This window comes from Scleropages formosus, chromosome 12 (assembly GCF_900964775.1).
Source record: "Scleropages formosus chromosome 12, fSclFor1.1, whole genome shotgun sequence".
Lineage (NCBI taxonomy): Eukaryota > Metazoa > Chordata > Actinopteri > Osteoglossiformes > Osteoglossidae > Scleropages > Scleropages formosus.
Genome location: NC_041817.1, coordinates 254,545 through 271,357, shown reverse-complemented (window position 1 = coordinate 271,357; position 16,813 = coordinate 254,545). Strand labels below are relative to the sequence as shown.

The 16,813-nt window shown below is 41.1% G+C and overlaps 1 protein-coding gene across 1 annotated transcript; it reads left to right on the top strand.

Moving 5' to 3' along the window:
* The first annotated feature begins 3,088 nt into the window (after positions 1-3,088).
* LOC108927896 (ceramide synthase 6) lies at positions 3,089-14,007 on the top strand. The gene is given in 6 exon segments (XM_029256882.1): positions 3,089-3,117; positions 5,230-5,450; positions 8,842-8,978; positions 10,086-10,216; positions 13,679-13,736; positions 13,981-14,007. Coding segments are annotated over 6 exon segments (603 nt in total).
* The last annotated feature ends 2,806 nt before the right edge of the window (positions 14,008-16,813 follow it).

Genomic DNA, 16,813 nt, shown 5'->3' with positions numbered 1-16,813 from the left:
TCTTTTCTTTTGCAAAAAGGTCTATACAGCCGAAGGGTCACAGTTAGAGTCATGACAGCTGGGCTTGTGCTCATATACTAATATACTGTATACTGCTGTACACACTGATGTACACAGTGAAACATTTTAAAGTTACAAATACATGGTGCCAAGACAGGAACAGCACCTTGTTCACCATGACAGTGAGCAATGGTAATTTAATAAATATTATTAAAAGATTGAATATACTTTAATATAAGGGGGTGCGGTGGCGCAGTGGGTTGGACCACAGTCCTGCTCTCCGGTGGGTCTGGGGTTTGAGTCCCGCTTGGGGTGCCTTGCGACGGACTGGCATCCCGTCCTGGGTGTGTCCCCTCCCCCTCCGGCCTTCCGTCCTGTGTTGCCGGGTAGGCTCCGGTTCCCCGCGACCCTGTATGGGACAAGCGGTTCTGACAGTGTGTGTGTGTGTGTGTGTGTGTGTGTGTGTGTGTGTGTGTGTGTGTGTGTGTGTGTGTGTGTGTGTGTGAATATACTTTAATATAAGGGGGTGCGGTGGTGCAGTGGGTTGGACCACAGTCCTGCTCTCCGGTGGGTCTGGGGTTTGAGTCCCGCTTGGGGTGCCTTGCGACGGACTGGTGTCCCATCCTGGGTGTGTCCCCTCCCCCTCTGGTCTTCCGCCCTGTGTTGCCGGGTAGGCTCCGGTTCCCCGTGACCCTGTATGGGACAAGCGGTTCTGAAAATGTGTGTGTGTGTGTACTTTAATATATCTATATGGGGGGGTACAGTGGCACAGTGGGTTTGAGCAAGGTCTGCTCTCCGGTGGGTCTGGGGTTCGAGTCCCACTTGGGGTGCCTTGCGACGGACTGGCGTCCCGTCCTGGGTGCGTCCCCTCCCCCTCCGGCCTTGCACCCTGTATTGCCGGGTTTGGCTCCGGTTTGCCATGACCCTGCTTGGGACTGTGTGTGTGTGTGTGTGTGTGTGTGTGTGTGTGTGTGTGTGTGTGTTCTTGGGCGGTGGCATGGTAGTATGTCACGTAGCATGGGTTTGGGACAAGCAGCTTCAGACAATATTTCTATATGCTATGTTTACCTGTAGAATGCAATGTTTTAAAAGTCGGTGCAATTTTTTAGAACACATTTGCAAGAAGGCAGTGTTAGTGTTTTATTCTGCCTCTTCTCTTCAATGAAGACAGACAATCGCAGTTCTGAAGTAACTGTTTAATAAACTTAGAACACTGCACTTATGCCCTCACATTGTCCGGGCTACTTTTCTTCCGGTGCACTCTCGAAACTGGCACCTGCTGCAACAGCATATATAACAATAGTTCCCGTTGTTACAGTTGGAATCCCGGTTCTTCCATTATATACAAGGGCCAATAGTTTGACCAGCTACAGGTGCGCGTCGCACCCGCCCCTCCCCTAAACGTGACGAGGGAGACCCCTGGTGGCCGGTCATGGGAACAGCAGGGGAGAATGTCACAGGCGGCTTGGCCAAGTTGTTCCTAGTATATATACAGTTAGTCACACTTTAGTCATTTCACCTAAATCTTTCACTTTTGGCCTTTAGCATCAGTATATAAATGGAAATGAAGATGAACAGAAATGCAGTTACTTTTACCTAAGTTATATGAAATAACCTGGACTGTACGAAGAAAACAACCCAAGCTGTACAAGCCGATAGAGGCAAAGACCAGCAGATGGCGCGCCAAACATGAACTAAACCGAGCACCGCTCCTTTTAATCAATAGAGTAAAATGTAGAATTGCGGGACATAGTACTTTTTCGAATTTGGTTTTTGTGGTATGTTATGCGCTTATGGCTGTCAGTATAATCCTCTTTTTGTCATTTTATAGATTTTATCTCAGCAATCTCAGCAAAATCTCAATCTCCAAATCTCAGCAATTTCTTTAAAACGTGTTTTGATTTTGGGTTCCTCCTTATTATGATAGATGACGGCTGTCACCGTGGTAAAAAATCACGAGACTTCGGAAAGATGTTTGCCATCTGGCACAGGAATACAACATGTCAGGCAACCTGTAGGGTAGGCTGTCCGCCTTGTGAGGTGCTGGATGTCACTCTGGATCTTATTTTCTCTGGCTGTTCTGGTAAAAATTTTTCTTCTAATCGTGAGTTGGTAGCTCGTTCTGAACAAATTACATGTGCTTCTAAGTCTGAGTTCTCCTCAACACGTGGAGCGTTCGTTATGCGAGGAAAACAAACTTTTTTTTTGTCCTGGAAGATCATGTGAATGCAGTTATGGACTCATAGAAAATCAAGAACCACGGAAACAAAATAACACCCGAATTAAAACAGCCAGCATAGTTACAAGTACTAATGAATAACAAAAGTCAACCAGAAAGTCAGTATAACAATATATAAAGCAAATAATAAATATTAGCAAGATGTCAAAAACAGTTTGGGTACCTGCAGAGAAACTACGTACAGTCACAATGAATGGTATAATTAATATTTCTATTTAATTAATATTACACAGGTTTCCCTCCTAAAACAGTAACGCAGGTTGTTATATAGGCATCAAGATTAAAATGAATATTGAGTTGCTGAAAATAAAAATATGTGTTCTCCACATTTTTCCTGGTTATTGATCACCACACTCCAAACAGGAGATGAAGTTGAGTGAAGTTTGGTCCCACACTTCTGTTCTCCTTGAGTGTGTTTTACTGCCACCTAACGGCTGGACACGGAAGCACAAACAGTTTTCGGTCTGCTGCATAAACATCTTAGAAAAGGGATACGTGAAGAAAATGCTATGAATATAAATAAAGAGTGTGGAAAAAATGTTTGTGTCTTTGAAAATTCATAACTGGTTCTCAATAGGAGGAGTCAGTGTATTTTTACAATTCGGTGAACAGGGGTATTTGTGGGGGGTGTGGTGGTGCAGTGGGTTGGACCAGGTCCTGCTCTCCGGTGGGTCTGGGGTTCGAGTCCCACTTGGGGTGCCTTGTGACGGACTGGTGTCCCGTCCTGGGTGTGTCCCCCTGTAGCCTTGTGCCCTGAGCTGCCAGGTTAGGCTCCGGTTTCCCGTGACCCCATATGGGACAAGTGGTTCAGAAAGTGTGTGTGTGGGTGGGGTATTTGTCAGACCCTCGATGGTTGCACCTGGCATGAATCAGCAGGGGTGAGTATAAAGGACGCCACATCGCTGTTTGCAGGTTGCGAAGTCTCAATGAGGCAACCATCTGCAATTTGATTTCTTCTACTTTTTGCCCCGCTTTCCTGCCCCAGCTCCAGACAACCTCGGTTTTGACCACAGCTCTGAACTTGACAATGAATGAGGATTTTCCCCAAGAACAACGTTTGCTTCTTGGTTGCTTGACACAAGCCTGACCCGGACCTCGATTCTCGTCTCTGTCCTTCAGTTTACAAGAAACGATCCCGTACTTGAATCCTACCGCTCGTGTCTTGGCTCTGTGTCCTTGACAGTACTACAGTAGAAGGATTGGAACCAACGACCATGATCCAGAGCAAGAGGAAAGCTCGTACAAGGACACTACCTGCCAATCAATATTTTTCTTTTTTCTAATTGATTTTATGCACAGCACAGTGTCAAAACATCATACAAATTGTCAGTACACTGACAAAAAGCAAATAATCCACATACATAGAGCAAGGGCTTGCTTACAGATGTGATCATGTAACACTTTATAATAACTTCCACAAAGGTGTCCAGATGTTCCAGAGTTCAAGAAATTTAAATTCTTTAGTTATCCTTCCACATGTTTACAGAGGGAGATTCAGGTGTAGGTTGCAGCATCAAAATACATTTCTTTGCCAAAAATGTGAGTAGATAATCTGTGCACCGTTACATTATCAAGAATTAATTAATTGTTAATTTTTTGTTAGAAGTTTTGTGGATCGTTGTGTGTACCCAAGTCCAGTAAACTGGTATCTTATCGCATTCCTATAACAAATTTATCAAAGCGCCTAGATTTGTCCAGGAACATCCTGTGAAGACGCACTGGAGTGAGATAGGTTCTGTGAATGAACCTGAAGTTTTGTTCCTGGATGCTGAGGGAAGTGCAGGCAGGGAAGATTTTAGCTTATATAGATGACCAATCTGTTTACAGGTTCCACTCAGTATATCAAAAAAGCCAAAAGCAGCGCTTGATAAAAGGGTATCAAGAGGTATCAATGCAGAAATCACACCTCTGGAATTTCTTGGTGTAATGAGCTGTTTATCAACTTTCGTTAATTCTGTCCATAATCTGTTCTCCTTTTCTGGGTCAGCAATAACGCGATGGAGTTGTGGATATTTATAGAAGTCTGTATTCGGTAGGTTGGAATTTTTTCTTTAAAGGTTGAAGCTCACCAGCCTGCGAATAAAAAAGAAATATCCAGCACTCCTTTAGAGAGCCATTTCTGGAGCCCAATTTGAGAATACTTGGCAGTAGATCTGGGCTGAGAGCAATAGGAAAACCATAATCATAAACTGTTCAGGATCCCCAGGTGTCTCTTAACATCTTTCCCAAGGAGAAGAGCACTGGATATGACAAAATTTTTGGGATATGATTGAGATGGGAGCTTGTGAAATTTCTGAATGAAAGGCAAAGATCTTAAGAGTCTCGGGTGGCAGGAAGAAGACTCCATACCCACCCACAGAGACTCTGTTCTAGCCTGGAACCAATTAGTCATTTGTTTAGTCTGTGCTGCCCAACAATATTATTTTTCATTAAAACGTGTGGATTTTCTGAAAGGAAATCACATTTTCAAAATTTCATTTACAATATAAAATAGGTCTGAAAAAGTTAGCTGATACTGGAGCCACAGGGTCCACGTTGTCAGATCATAAATCTGAAATCTTAATGAACGCAGTGCTTTTTTTAAAATAATTATTAGTGTGGATTAAAGGTACCACAAATATATAAGAAAAACAGGTAACCAACTACATTTTAATAACTCGGCGACATGCACTTTATACCTATATATTTGTAGATTATATCTTGTAAATTTCTTTACCTGAAATATCCAAGTACCAAGAATTTACTCTGGAAGGGACACTACTTTAACAAATGTGCAAGAAGTTGTTTTAATCACAGTTTGGATAAAAATTGACATGTTAATGTGGATGTCTTAAAGAGGTTAACCCTTTGTGCAAAAGTCCCAGCTGTGTGACATTCCCCCGCACCAGCGAGTCTTTTGCTATCCGATCTTTCCCGCCACGTTGGAGACACACACACACCCACATACAGAGAGGGTGTCCAGCCTGGTCCTGTCACACGCTCCGAGCTAGGGGATCATCATCATTAGCATCATCGCAAGTGCAGAGAGTACAGGTGACACAGTACCGCGGTACAGAGCAGGCAGCTGTGCTCATGTGGTTCTGGAACAAGCACTTCTGGCTCCCTCACAATGTAACCCGGGCTGATTTGCAAAGCTCAGATGAACCCTCCTTCCCACAAGCAGCAGAGCACTTCTATGTGGCTTTGCCTCTGGCTTCCTGCATCTTCATGTGTACAGTACTAATATTGCAAGTATAACAATAACAACTGTTGTTGTTGCTGTTGCTGTTGTTGATGCATGCCTGACCCAGACCACAAGTCTATAATAATATCAGATTTTTTGCACTTAAATATGAGCGTGACATTATTTTCTATCTGTTATGAAACCCACAAGTGCCCTACATCTATTGCTGTAAAAGAGCTGGGAATACATTTCAGTTGATTTTCATCTTTAATTTGTTTAGTGAATGCACACACACCATCTGAACCGCTTGTCCCATATGGGGTCATGGGGAGCCGGAGCCTAACTCGGCAACACAGAGCGTAAGGGCTGGAGGGAGAGGGGACATACCCAGGACGGGACACCAGTCCGTCACAAGGCACCCCAAGCGAGACTTGAACCCCAGACCCACCGGAGAGCAGGACCAGGGCCAACCCACTGTACCCCCCTTCAGTGAATGCTTCAGGAATAAAAAAGTGAATTTTTAGCAAGTGCATTCATTCAACTGCTATTGCACTAGTTACAAAATCCAACATGTCATTTTTGATATTTCTTAGTAATTCTAGTACTTGCATTACTTACAACAGCCCTTGTACATTTTCCAGATGTTACATATGCCGTCATTTAAATTCTCTTACTACATGAGGCTTCTTTTGCTGTTGTGCATGGAAACAAAACAGTGAAAAAACCTTTTCTCTCAGAAAACAAAGTCACTTCAATTTCGATGTTCTGTATTTGTGGTGCTTCTCTGCCAATAAAATACACAGGTGTGAGCTTTACTGCTTGTACTGTATACAAATGCAGAGGTCTCTGCTTAAAAATGACTTAACAGTGGAGACACTTTGTAATGAAACAGATGGAGGCTGGAGATAGATTAAATTAAGGATAACTTGCAACGCTTTTGTTGCAATCTTCAGTTTACTCTCGGATTACAAAAACAGTAAACATATTGTAACGCAAGAGCTTTGAGTAAACAAACAGCCACTGAAACAGGCTGCTGTGTCTATTTCAGATTTTTGTACACTCTGTGATTTGTTGAAATAATTTTATTTTCGCAAATACCATTCTGTAATCTGGTTTACTGCTGATGAACATGGGAAGAAAACTGTGAAAACAGTTTTCACAGCTTCCTCCCCATGAAAACAGCCTCAACAAATAATCATATCTCCATATTTTATACAGTCCTCCATGTGCTATGGAAGACTAGATCAATTTTAATTTGCCTTACAGTACAAACATACAAATGCATTTACAAACATATTTTAATCTATTTTAATGGTTTACTTTAAATGGTTAATGTGGACAAATGTGTTCTCCTAAACGCTGAGCCACTAAGCTTTATATAACAATCAGTTCCATATTTTAATTTGAAGTTATATTTATATATTGAATTCTATTTTTTGCATATTATGACATTAGAGACCTTAGGCTAGTTCTCACCCAGTCTTAACAGCGTAAGAAACCTAACCAGATACGGAAATTAACAGACACTGTAATATGTTAATATACTCTGCTGCAACTAAGATGAATTTCCGTATGGGGTTAATAAAAAGTTTAATTAATTAATTTGTTTGTTCACAATCTCAGATAAGCAACTGTTAATAAACATCAATGCAGGAAGGGCAATAAAATCATTTTTAAAAAATAAGAAGCTCATCATTCCACAGTGAGAAGGATTATCTACACATGGGGTACTTTCAAGACATCTGAAAGTCTAGCCATGACTCACCCAGCAAGTTCACCCCAAGATCAGACCATGTGACACTCAGGGCAAGTGCAAATTTCCAATTTGCATTGTTTCTAATAATGAAGAAAAAACTTCTTTTTGTGTTTGTATCGTATTTCATTATGGAAATTACTTCTACGCTTCATCTTGAAATGAGGCTATTGTCACTGTAATTTTAAGTGTTCCAGTCTTTCCTGCAATTAGTTCATGCAAAAGTAGTGTGCTGTGTTCTGATTTGAGCCTATTCAGGCAGAGGATTAACTTCACACTTGGTAATTTTCCTATTCATCTGCTGTCAACTTCTTATAACTCGCTATTGTAAAACATGTTTAAACTGTTTCCCCCAAATAAAACTCCCTTTTACCCCAAAACATCTGACAGTATCAATTTACCATTTTTTTAAAGTCTGATAATATTGTGTATTCAAACCTTGAGATGTAAACCTGTTACCCATTTTAATCTCTTTTTCTCTCGCTGTTTTTCTTCTTCTTAAGCTGAGTCACATTTTCTGAATCTAATGACTGATGGAAAGCAGGCTACATAAATGGCAGTATTACACATTGTAAATGGCCTTCCCCTGTACTGCCAGCCATAGCCGTGCAGAGAACTGCTGCTTGCTAAATGGGACGCTAACCGCTTCATTAGTGATGCTCAAAATCCTGGCTGTCTACTGGCTGTACTCCGAATGCCAGCACTGCCTAGTGCAGCGCTGGACATTCACTGACATTTGCCTTCAAGGTGATCCATAGGAATACTAATAAGGTAAATGTATTTGCAAATTACATACTGGTAAAAATTTCCATACAGTATGCTAGCTGACTGCAGCAGTATTTTTACATACAGAATTAACCATTTCTAATAAATTAGACATAGCTTAATTATAAATCCATTTAGGTACCAATAATCTTTTATTCTGATACAGTAGCTTATCTCACATTAGACTACTTAGCTGCTGCTTAAGCACACAGTAAATTGAAATTATTTTAACATTTAACATTAACAGCTACATGTGCAAAATGCTGTATTTAATGAAAAGGCCTGAAAAACAGATTACATATAACTTAAGTCACCCTTTTGTGTTAATTGTGGTTAATGATCCTTCGCATATGATTATAGGCCTAAAATAATTTATAACTCACAAATTTACTACTTGGGCTATTTTGTGGTATGCAGTTGGAATAAAAACCAGCATATATGCTGCCCTCCCGTGGAATGACTCTGACACCCCCGCTGTAGTTTATAAGATTTAGTATGTGTCTCATTAAATACAGTAGAGTTGCACTGAAAAGCTCCTATATCAGAATGCAAAGCCAATGAAAAATCTGTTTTGAGAAAGGGGGTATCTTTCAAACTGAGGGTAGTATAGTAGCTAAGAACATGGTCTTGTAATCTGGAAGGTACTGGTTCAGCGTGTTATTATTACCATAATAAATGGTCTTGGTCAAGATACTTATCTGGAATTCCTTTTACTTTCCAGTAATACAAGGAATTCCAGTACAGCACAGTAAACACCCAGCTATATCAATGGGTCAGATACTGTGCAGCCCTTTGACAATGCTGTGTGATCTTCTTACCCTTAAACCATTCCCCGTTACCCCTGAATTTTTCCCTATACATCCACCAGATAGTCTCAATAATAACATCTTAGGTTTGGTAAGAACATTTGATTTTAAATAGTATACAGTGCTCCTTATCCTGTGTCTTACAGGTTTCTTGCTAGACCATGTGGCACCGCCATAAAGATACAAGCAAACAGGCCTCAGAAGGCACAGTCCAATGCTATCCTGGAGAAGGTCTTTACAGCAGTCACCAAGGTAGTGTGGGAGGAGTGATCAGTTATAATTAATGCAGATTAATGTTGATACACCACCAAGGATGTAAACATGGATTTCTCACCTTATGCCACACTCCACTGAAATGTTTATCAAAGCAAGGATAATGGGCAACTATGACTATAAATCTTGGTAATTTATCGGTTTCATTCTGTATCTGTCTTTATCTGCGTTTCTGCCTGCGAAGGCAACAGGTTTACTTCTAGCCTCAAAGAGAGATCGTTTTTCTCAGAATTTACTGGGAGAGTTGCAAATAAATCCTGAAACCTGAATCCCAGCGCCGATACTTTCATCTGATCCTTGTTCAAATAGGACATTGTTTCTAGAAAGGTATGCTTCAGAGCAGAACAAGTTTGGGTTATCTTGTTTCATACAAACTTCGAGTTCATGCTTGCATTCTCAGATCAGTAAAAGAACAGACGATAATGCTTTTCTAATCACGTATTATAGGCTAATTGTGTCAAGAACCAGGCAATTGTGGACAAAGAATTTGAGACCCCTTCCAACTCTGCTGGTTTAATGTAGTAGCTCTGCAAGCAGAGTGTTTATTTATAGCTAAGGACAGGTTTTCCTCACAGTTCTTCTTGAATATGCAGACAAAATCGCCTAGTTGAACATAATCCGCCTGGGGATGCTTGTTTCTCAGGATACCCATCTAAACCAGGTGTGTTTTAATTTGAAGCCTCTTTTATTAGTTTATCAATTTCCGCCAAAAATGATTTTCAAATGCCGTGTAAATAGCCAGCAAATATATTTTCTGCATGTCTGAATAAAGTTTTCATTCTTTTCAGTAGGGGAACAATTCAAGGTTTAAAGACAATTTGAACTCTGGTTTGGGTTTGAAGTCTGGTGGTTCTGCAGGCCGAAATAGCGCCTGGCTGAACGGAAGTTTCTTTACTCTTCACAGTGTTGTAAACTGGTGTAATTTCACAGGTATTATTGGAATTATCCTCTTTTAAAAAGCCTCCTGATGTGCACATTTCCATTCACACTCTTGGTTTGCACAGCAAAACCTCGCTTGTAGCTAAGGAGGTGTCTTTAGGGAACGTCGCTGCTGCCCAGCATATCCTCTTGGCTAATTCTGTCCAGCACCCAAATGAGAAGAGGCTGGAGGGCCTGTCCAAGCAGCTCGACTGGGATGTGCAAACCATCCAGAGGTGATTCAGACAGCTCTGGAACCAGGAGAAGCCCAGCATCTTGTGCTGCTTCTGCGATAGCATGTAAAAGAGCCGTGGCACCTTTCCACATCCCAGAGGTGTGCTGCAGTTGTCCCAGGGGACTTTTCTGTTGAAAGGCACTGATTAATGAGCTCTACAGGCTGGTACAGCTATTCGGCATCATTAGCATTCAGCTGCTAAAATGCACTCTCTTAAGTAAATATAATGTGTAAACCTTTGGATGTAAAATGTAGTAAATTTACATTGTATTGTACCTTAATGAAATGCAATGGTTTCAAATTGCAGACTATGCCAAAGAGGTATGTTGCACTTTGATATTCGGCATGAAAATTTGTTTGAGTCCAAGCAGCACTGAACCCTCTATGTCCAGCAGCTGATGAGAAAGAGAAGAAGCTTAAACCTACTATGATCAGGAGCTAAGAGAGTAGATTATAAAACAACATGCTTCCTGTCAAGCTGCTTTAATGGCAAAGAAAACTGATGAAGACATGACTCACGTGCAGTTACACATGCATCACCAATACCAATACATATCTTTTTTTTTACCCATTTGTGCATCTTCTGTATTTTAAGCTAGCAGCTGAGTGGAAATTACAGTACCATTGAAGTAGAAAGGGAAAATACATTACATCGAATCACGAGGTTGTTTTATCGGTTGTATTTCTGAAAGTGCAGCTGGATTACCACAGGCATCTTGTTACAAGTCATGTTTTGCAAAGCTACGTGCTCTCTGGGGAATTAGTGGCATGCTACCATTTTAAAATGGGAACCTTTTTGTTTACATTTATTAGATGTGAGAGACTTTCAACTAATGGCAAAACGCAGGAAGATACTGAAGGTTAATGGACTGCAGTGTTTATCAGTTCCACATGTCAGAAAGTGACTGTTGCAGAAATGTGATACTTTTCAGGGAAGCCATTAGATACGGCCATCAAGCTGAAGCAGGCATCACTGATAAAATATGAACTGAAATAGGCACCTTTCGATCTTTATAAACATGTTTTATAGCCTCTGGGGGAAGTCTGGGCTGTAGAGATCAGCGTGTGAAACATGTTAAAGCTCAATTTTAGTTTCCAATTGTCCCAGCTAGTCCTCCAGGAGCTGGTGTTCGGTCGTGTCAGAGAAGGCAAAAGAAGTAGCAGAGCTTTGAAGAGTATGAAGGAAAAGACAGAAAACCATCACAGGACAGAGTCATGTCGGACATGACTCTTTCCGTTTGAAAGCTGAAACCTTGCTAACGTGCATACTTTAATGTGTAATAATAGGTGTCTTTTCAGCAGCACCGTCTTTCAAAAATTTAGTCACTTAAAGCAAATGTCATCTTTAGGTCAGTCTAGTAATGTAGTTTATGCCATACCTAGAAAAAGCACTCTAAATTAAGCATTTTATTTTCATTTGCTATTTGTTTTTTCCAAATTTTCAGAAAACGTTCTTGTAGAAAAAGGTCCATTGTAATTTTACTGTGCTCTAATCTAAATGAATTGCTTCTTAAGACTATTGAATTTGGTTATGGCTTCATATATTAATACAAAAAAAAAAAAAAAATTAAATCTGGATCTGCATTTCACTGCTTCTCATTGGTAGTTTATGTACATTTCCAGCTTCAGATTTCCTTGCATCAGACAAAGAGAAATAATATCAAAACTAAGCCTCTTTAAAGGAATTTATGCTGCCGTACAAAAAAAAAAAAAAAAAAGTGCTCTATTCTGCTGCCTCCTGTAGGAAAAAGAGATTTTTAACATCTGCTTGGCTTGAGTGTTTCCAGCGTGAGTGTTTCTATGCACATTAAGCTGCTTCTCAAAACATCCAACCTCTTGTCAAGATCTACTAGGCTGAAGCCTCATCAAATGTCAGTGTTCAAACGGGGCATTTCCGCTAATTCTCTCATCTGTGGGTGATTTTTGGGTCCTGTGGCAATTCACTCTCTTTTTTTCAGTAATCCCACAATTCACCTGAGCAATATACAGTCAATCTCTTGAGTGCAATACCTGCTGGTGGGAAAGACATGGGTTTTCAAAGCACAGTATATTCAGAGGCACTACAGTATATTGATTATTTAGCTCAACTGCTCAGCAAACATTCACCAGATGTATCTGTCTGTCTTTCTAGAGATTTCACTTTTATCAGCTGCAGAGTGTAATGCACAGCTTATAAAATCAATAGAGACCCTGCTTGGTACCCTGGGCTGGAATCCAGGGATACAGTACGCACCTGGGGTTGTGAAAGCAGCTCACGCAGCCCACATACAGTCCAACACTAGCAGGGACTGCTGTTGTTTGTTGGATAACTCTGTAAAAAAGGCAACACTATTCACACAGAAAACAGAACTGTTTTGAAAGCAACACTATTCACATTGGGAAACTGAGCAGCAAACCACCAGGTTACTAAAATCAGTATACGTATAAGTATAAAAAAAGGTATAAAATCCTGATTAAGGCCCCATTCAAACAGCTGAGTTCTAAGTGTGTCCCTGAACTGTTGGTCTGTCCAGGTCACCCAACGAACTGCAACAACGGAGCAGGGCAAATGTTTGTGGCAGAGACTGTTTTACACCAGTCTGCAGCCATGCCTGGAGTCAGTACAACGGGACATGTATCAGGTGCAGGAGAAGGTCGGCAAGTAGGCAAACCTCTGTCCTGTCAGCCAGGGACAGTTAGACAGGAATAACAGCATCTCCATGCTTCTGGGGCCTGGGGGCCTTCACGCTTCAGCAAGCTGAGTGGAGAGCCTGGTGTGTTGAGCACACCCTTGCACAGCAGGACAAACGTTCTGGCCTGCAGGGGTGAAAGCTTATAACCTGCCTCATATTCTTAGAACACAGAATACTTTATTGCAGGCATGGAGAACCACTACATGTTGAGTTAGTGGGGGGTCAACCTGAAATGCAGTATCTTGGGAAGGTCTTGAATGAGGGGCAGCGGGTAGCAAGAGTGGTTACAGCTTTGGACTCAGAGGTCAGAGGATCAAGTTTCATCTCTTGCTGTAGTACCTTTAAGCAAGGTACTTGCCGTATGTCACTCCTGTGAAAGTTACCCAGCTGTGTAGAAGGGTAGATAATTGTATGTAGCCTCATATTGATATAGTCGCTGTGGGGAAAAGTGTAAGCTAAACGAATACATGTAATGTTAATTGTAATACTGTTCAATTTCTGACATGCACTTATGCAGAATAAATGAACTGTGTGAGTTTAGCAATATTCTTGATCGACAGGTGGTCTTTCTCTGGTGGAGCTCTACTCCACCACTTACTTTCTCACCCTAGGTGAAAACTAACATTTTTCTATGAATTACTGGCCTTTCACCTGATTTACATAGGTTTCACAAATTTACCTGAAACATGCAGGTTTCACAAAAGAGATGCAATGTGAGTTTGTGCAGAATGAAAATCATATTAGATGTGAGGAACAGAGCTCTGCAGGGATTAGGCCCTAAAATGTGTGAAAGAGATAATGTTTACATTATGAGTTAGTCACTGATACTGAATCATGTTTTGGCTTTTGTGCAGGTGGAGGTTTGTGTTTTCCCTGTACATATTTACCTATTGAGTACGGTTCCTGAAAAAGGTGTTTAAACTGCTGCACTCCAAAATTTTTTTAAAAATCTACCTTTTTTTACTACACCAGTCATATATGAAGTTTTCTTTAAGTACCAGATATCGATGCTTTGCAGTATTTCTGCTTTTGTCTGGGTTCTGCATGTTTTTGTCCAAAGTCTGTATTTGTTTTTTTAACATTTTGAGCTTTAATGGTTTAAAAATGGACAATTCTCTGCTATACAGTTTTGAGTAGTTCTGATCTTGATGGTCAGATAAATAAGATCAAAATCCACTGTTAGGACTTAAAGGCTTTGTTTTTCATAAGAGCTGGAGTCTAAGAGTAACAAACAGCAACAAAAAGTAGAAAGTACTTCACCCACAAGGGCTTCTGGAAACAGCAGGTTGTGAATAAATTGTGAAGGTGCTGCTCAATATCCCAAAGGGCTCATATTCATAGCAAATTATAGTAACCATCCACAGTTTCTGGCATCAGTGGGGCCTGCTGCTTTGTGCTTGTTTGGTAATCTGCAGAATCCGTTTCATTATTTTAATCCCCATGTCCATTTTTTCCTCTGCTATTATTTTTCATGAGGCTCCAGTATGTTCTGTGTAAGTCACCATGGTTTTATTACTGGAGTTCTGTTGCCATGGTTTCAAACATAGCAGAAATATTTTTGTCCACAAAGAGTGCATTCCAGTTTGTTTATGGGAGAGGGTACCCTTGGGTGTGAATGAGGGGGGCAGCCTTTTTAGGGTTATTTCAGGTGCAGTGATTTTCAGTGCTAATTGAGCCCTCTGGCACTATATCACTTTAATGAAGTGACAGTCTCTGTGTTTGGCAGTACACCGAGTATTTCAGATCCGTGCAAACTCAGCAAAGACTTGGTTTATGACGGTATGGAATGGAAGATTCCATAAAAAAATGTTCTGAAAAAGAAATTTTGATATAATCATAATTAACCATGGCAACTGCGTGCACTGTTACCTTCTCCAGCGCAATAAAATATTGAAAAAAATGCTAGTGGCTGCACCAGATTCTCTGTCTTTTCAAGTATGTGGTGCAATAGGCTTTGAATACCAATCTTGCAGTGGACGACTGTGCCCTGACAGACTGTAGTTTAGAACTGACATCACACTGGGGAAACCACTAGTGCAGCTCAGCAGGGAGTCACCCAGGTTCAGATAACAGAGCATCCTCCTGTGATCCTCTTGCCGCTCTCCATTCATCTGTGAGGCTCCATGTGCTGCAGTCCTGTGGGCTCACCAGAAGATCCGAAGCATGCCGGCTGACAGCCCAACATTTAATGCATTCTAAACCGTTGCTAATGCATAACAAAAAACTACATAAGGGCATGTGAAGCTTTTCCTCTCTACTTTTGCAGTTTCTAGGAGAAAAAAATAACCTACTTTTGTCATGTTTAATATTCTGACTAGTACATGAATTTATACTATCGGTTATATTCAGTCTATCCAAAGATTTTATGTAAAAAGTGGGCAAAATCAACTTGGACTGTTCAAGATCTTTCCCCTGTAACATGTCAAGAACAGAAATCCAAGTGTGTTAAAATGCCAGTTCATACTGTGTGAAGTTCAGCAGTGACATATATTGGCTGGGGCACATCTAGGATCTCCGAGCCCCCGAAACAATATTGCTCAAACCCTCCCACGCTATTAAATTAATTTAGCATTGCAACTTTGACAAATTGATTTCAAGAAGAGGGGGTGGGTGCATTCTGTGGTGTTTTGCACCAAGAGCAAATCATTTATAGTTCTGTAAAAGAAAGGTTCCTGCCAGCCTGTAGAGTGTAAGTTGACAAAGGTTGTTTAATTGCCCTTGGTTAATTCTTGATTGAAGTGGGACTTTGTTAGGCTGCACTGGGTCTGATGGGGTTTTTTTTTTTTTGCACAGGAACAAAAAGGGTTCCACAGAGAAATTGTGACATGAGCTGCTGTTCTTAAACTCTTTTATTGTGCACTCAAAGTGTTCCAGTGCCGTGTTTCCGTAAAACCTCCAAAGAAAGGTGTACCTTCCTTTCGGACACCACACATTCTTTGAAAAGCTCGGTTGTGGAGGGGTCCCTCGAAAGAAATTGCAGCTGTATAAGTAACTCCCTGACTGTTTCTTGAACAGCAGGGGGACAAATTCCAGCAGGACATTATGGATCACTTGTGTAGGATGACACGGTGATATGCAGGACACTCCCGGAACTTCTGGGGACTTGGAATGTTTGTGAGGGCCCTCTACAGATGTGGGCCCCTAGAATTGTCACTTACCCTTCACCTTACTAGCTACAGCCCTGTGTTTGGGTCACTACCCCTCAGTAGCCCCTATGTGGAAATCGATGTAGAATTCTGTGGACACACTAAAATGTTACTACCTGATGCCATCAAGTTCCAGAGGGAACTGATTTGTTCCTGCCTTTATCCACAGGATCTTGAAATCTACCTTGTTTGAAAGATGGGAGATCATTGGTCCATGCCCATCTTGGTGAGACTTTAACTCCTTGCTCCTTCTGCTTCTCGCACTCCATGTATCTGGTCCTGTCTCATTATGAAGACCAACTGCAGAGCCATCTCCAAGGGAAGGGTGAGGGCACAGCACTGCCCCCGGTCCAATTCTCCATTTTAATAGTCTTGAGCCAATATAACTGTTTAAATAAAATGTCACATTTATGCCATTGTTCCAGAATTTCTATCATTTCTCATTTTCCACATACTTACATGTTTATCAGTTAAAAATAACCACATTTTGCAGTTACGTTCATATCATCTGAACACAGTGTCTTCCCACTTCACAGATCCATGTGTATTGTCTGATTTACCTCTGGGTGGCACAGTGAGTAGGGCTGCTGTCTCACAGCACCGGGGTGGTGCGAGACAATGTGGGTTTGGTCCTTGCCTGGTCTGTGTTGAGTTTGCATGTTCTCCCTGTAACTTGTCTCAAAGACAGGTGTGAGAGTCTGGTTCATTTTTGTTATAAATTTTTTCCTTCTAGTTTGGTCAGTTTTTCAAATCATTAAAATGTAATAATACCGTGTGATATTAAGAATGTAACTCTTTGGGTCGTTAAATGCAGAGTTTATGGGTCACGTGATCTGAGTTTAA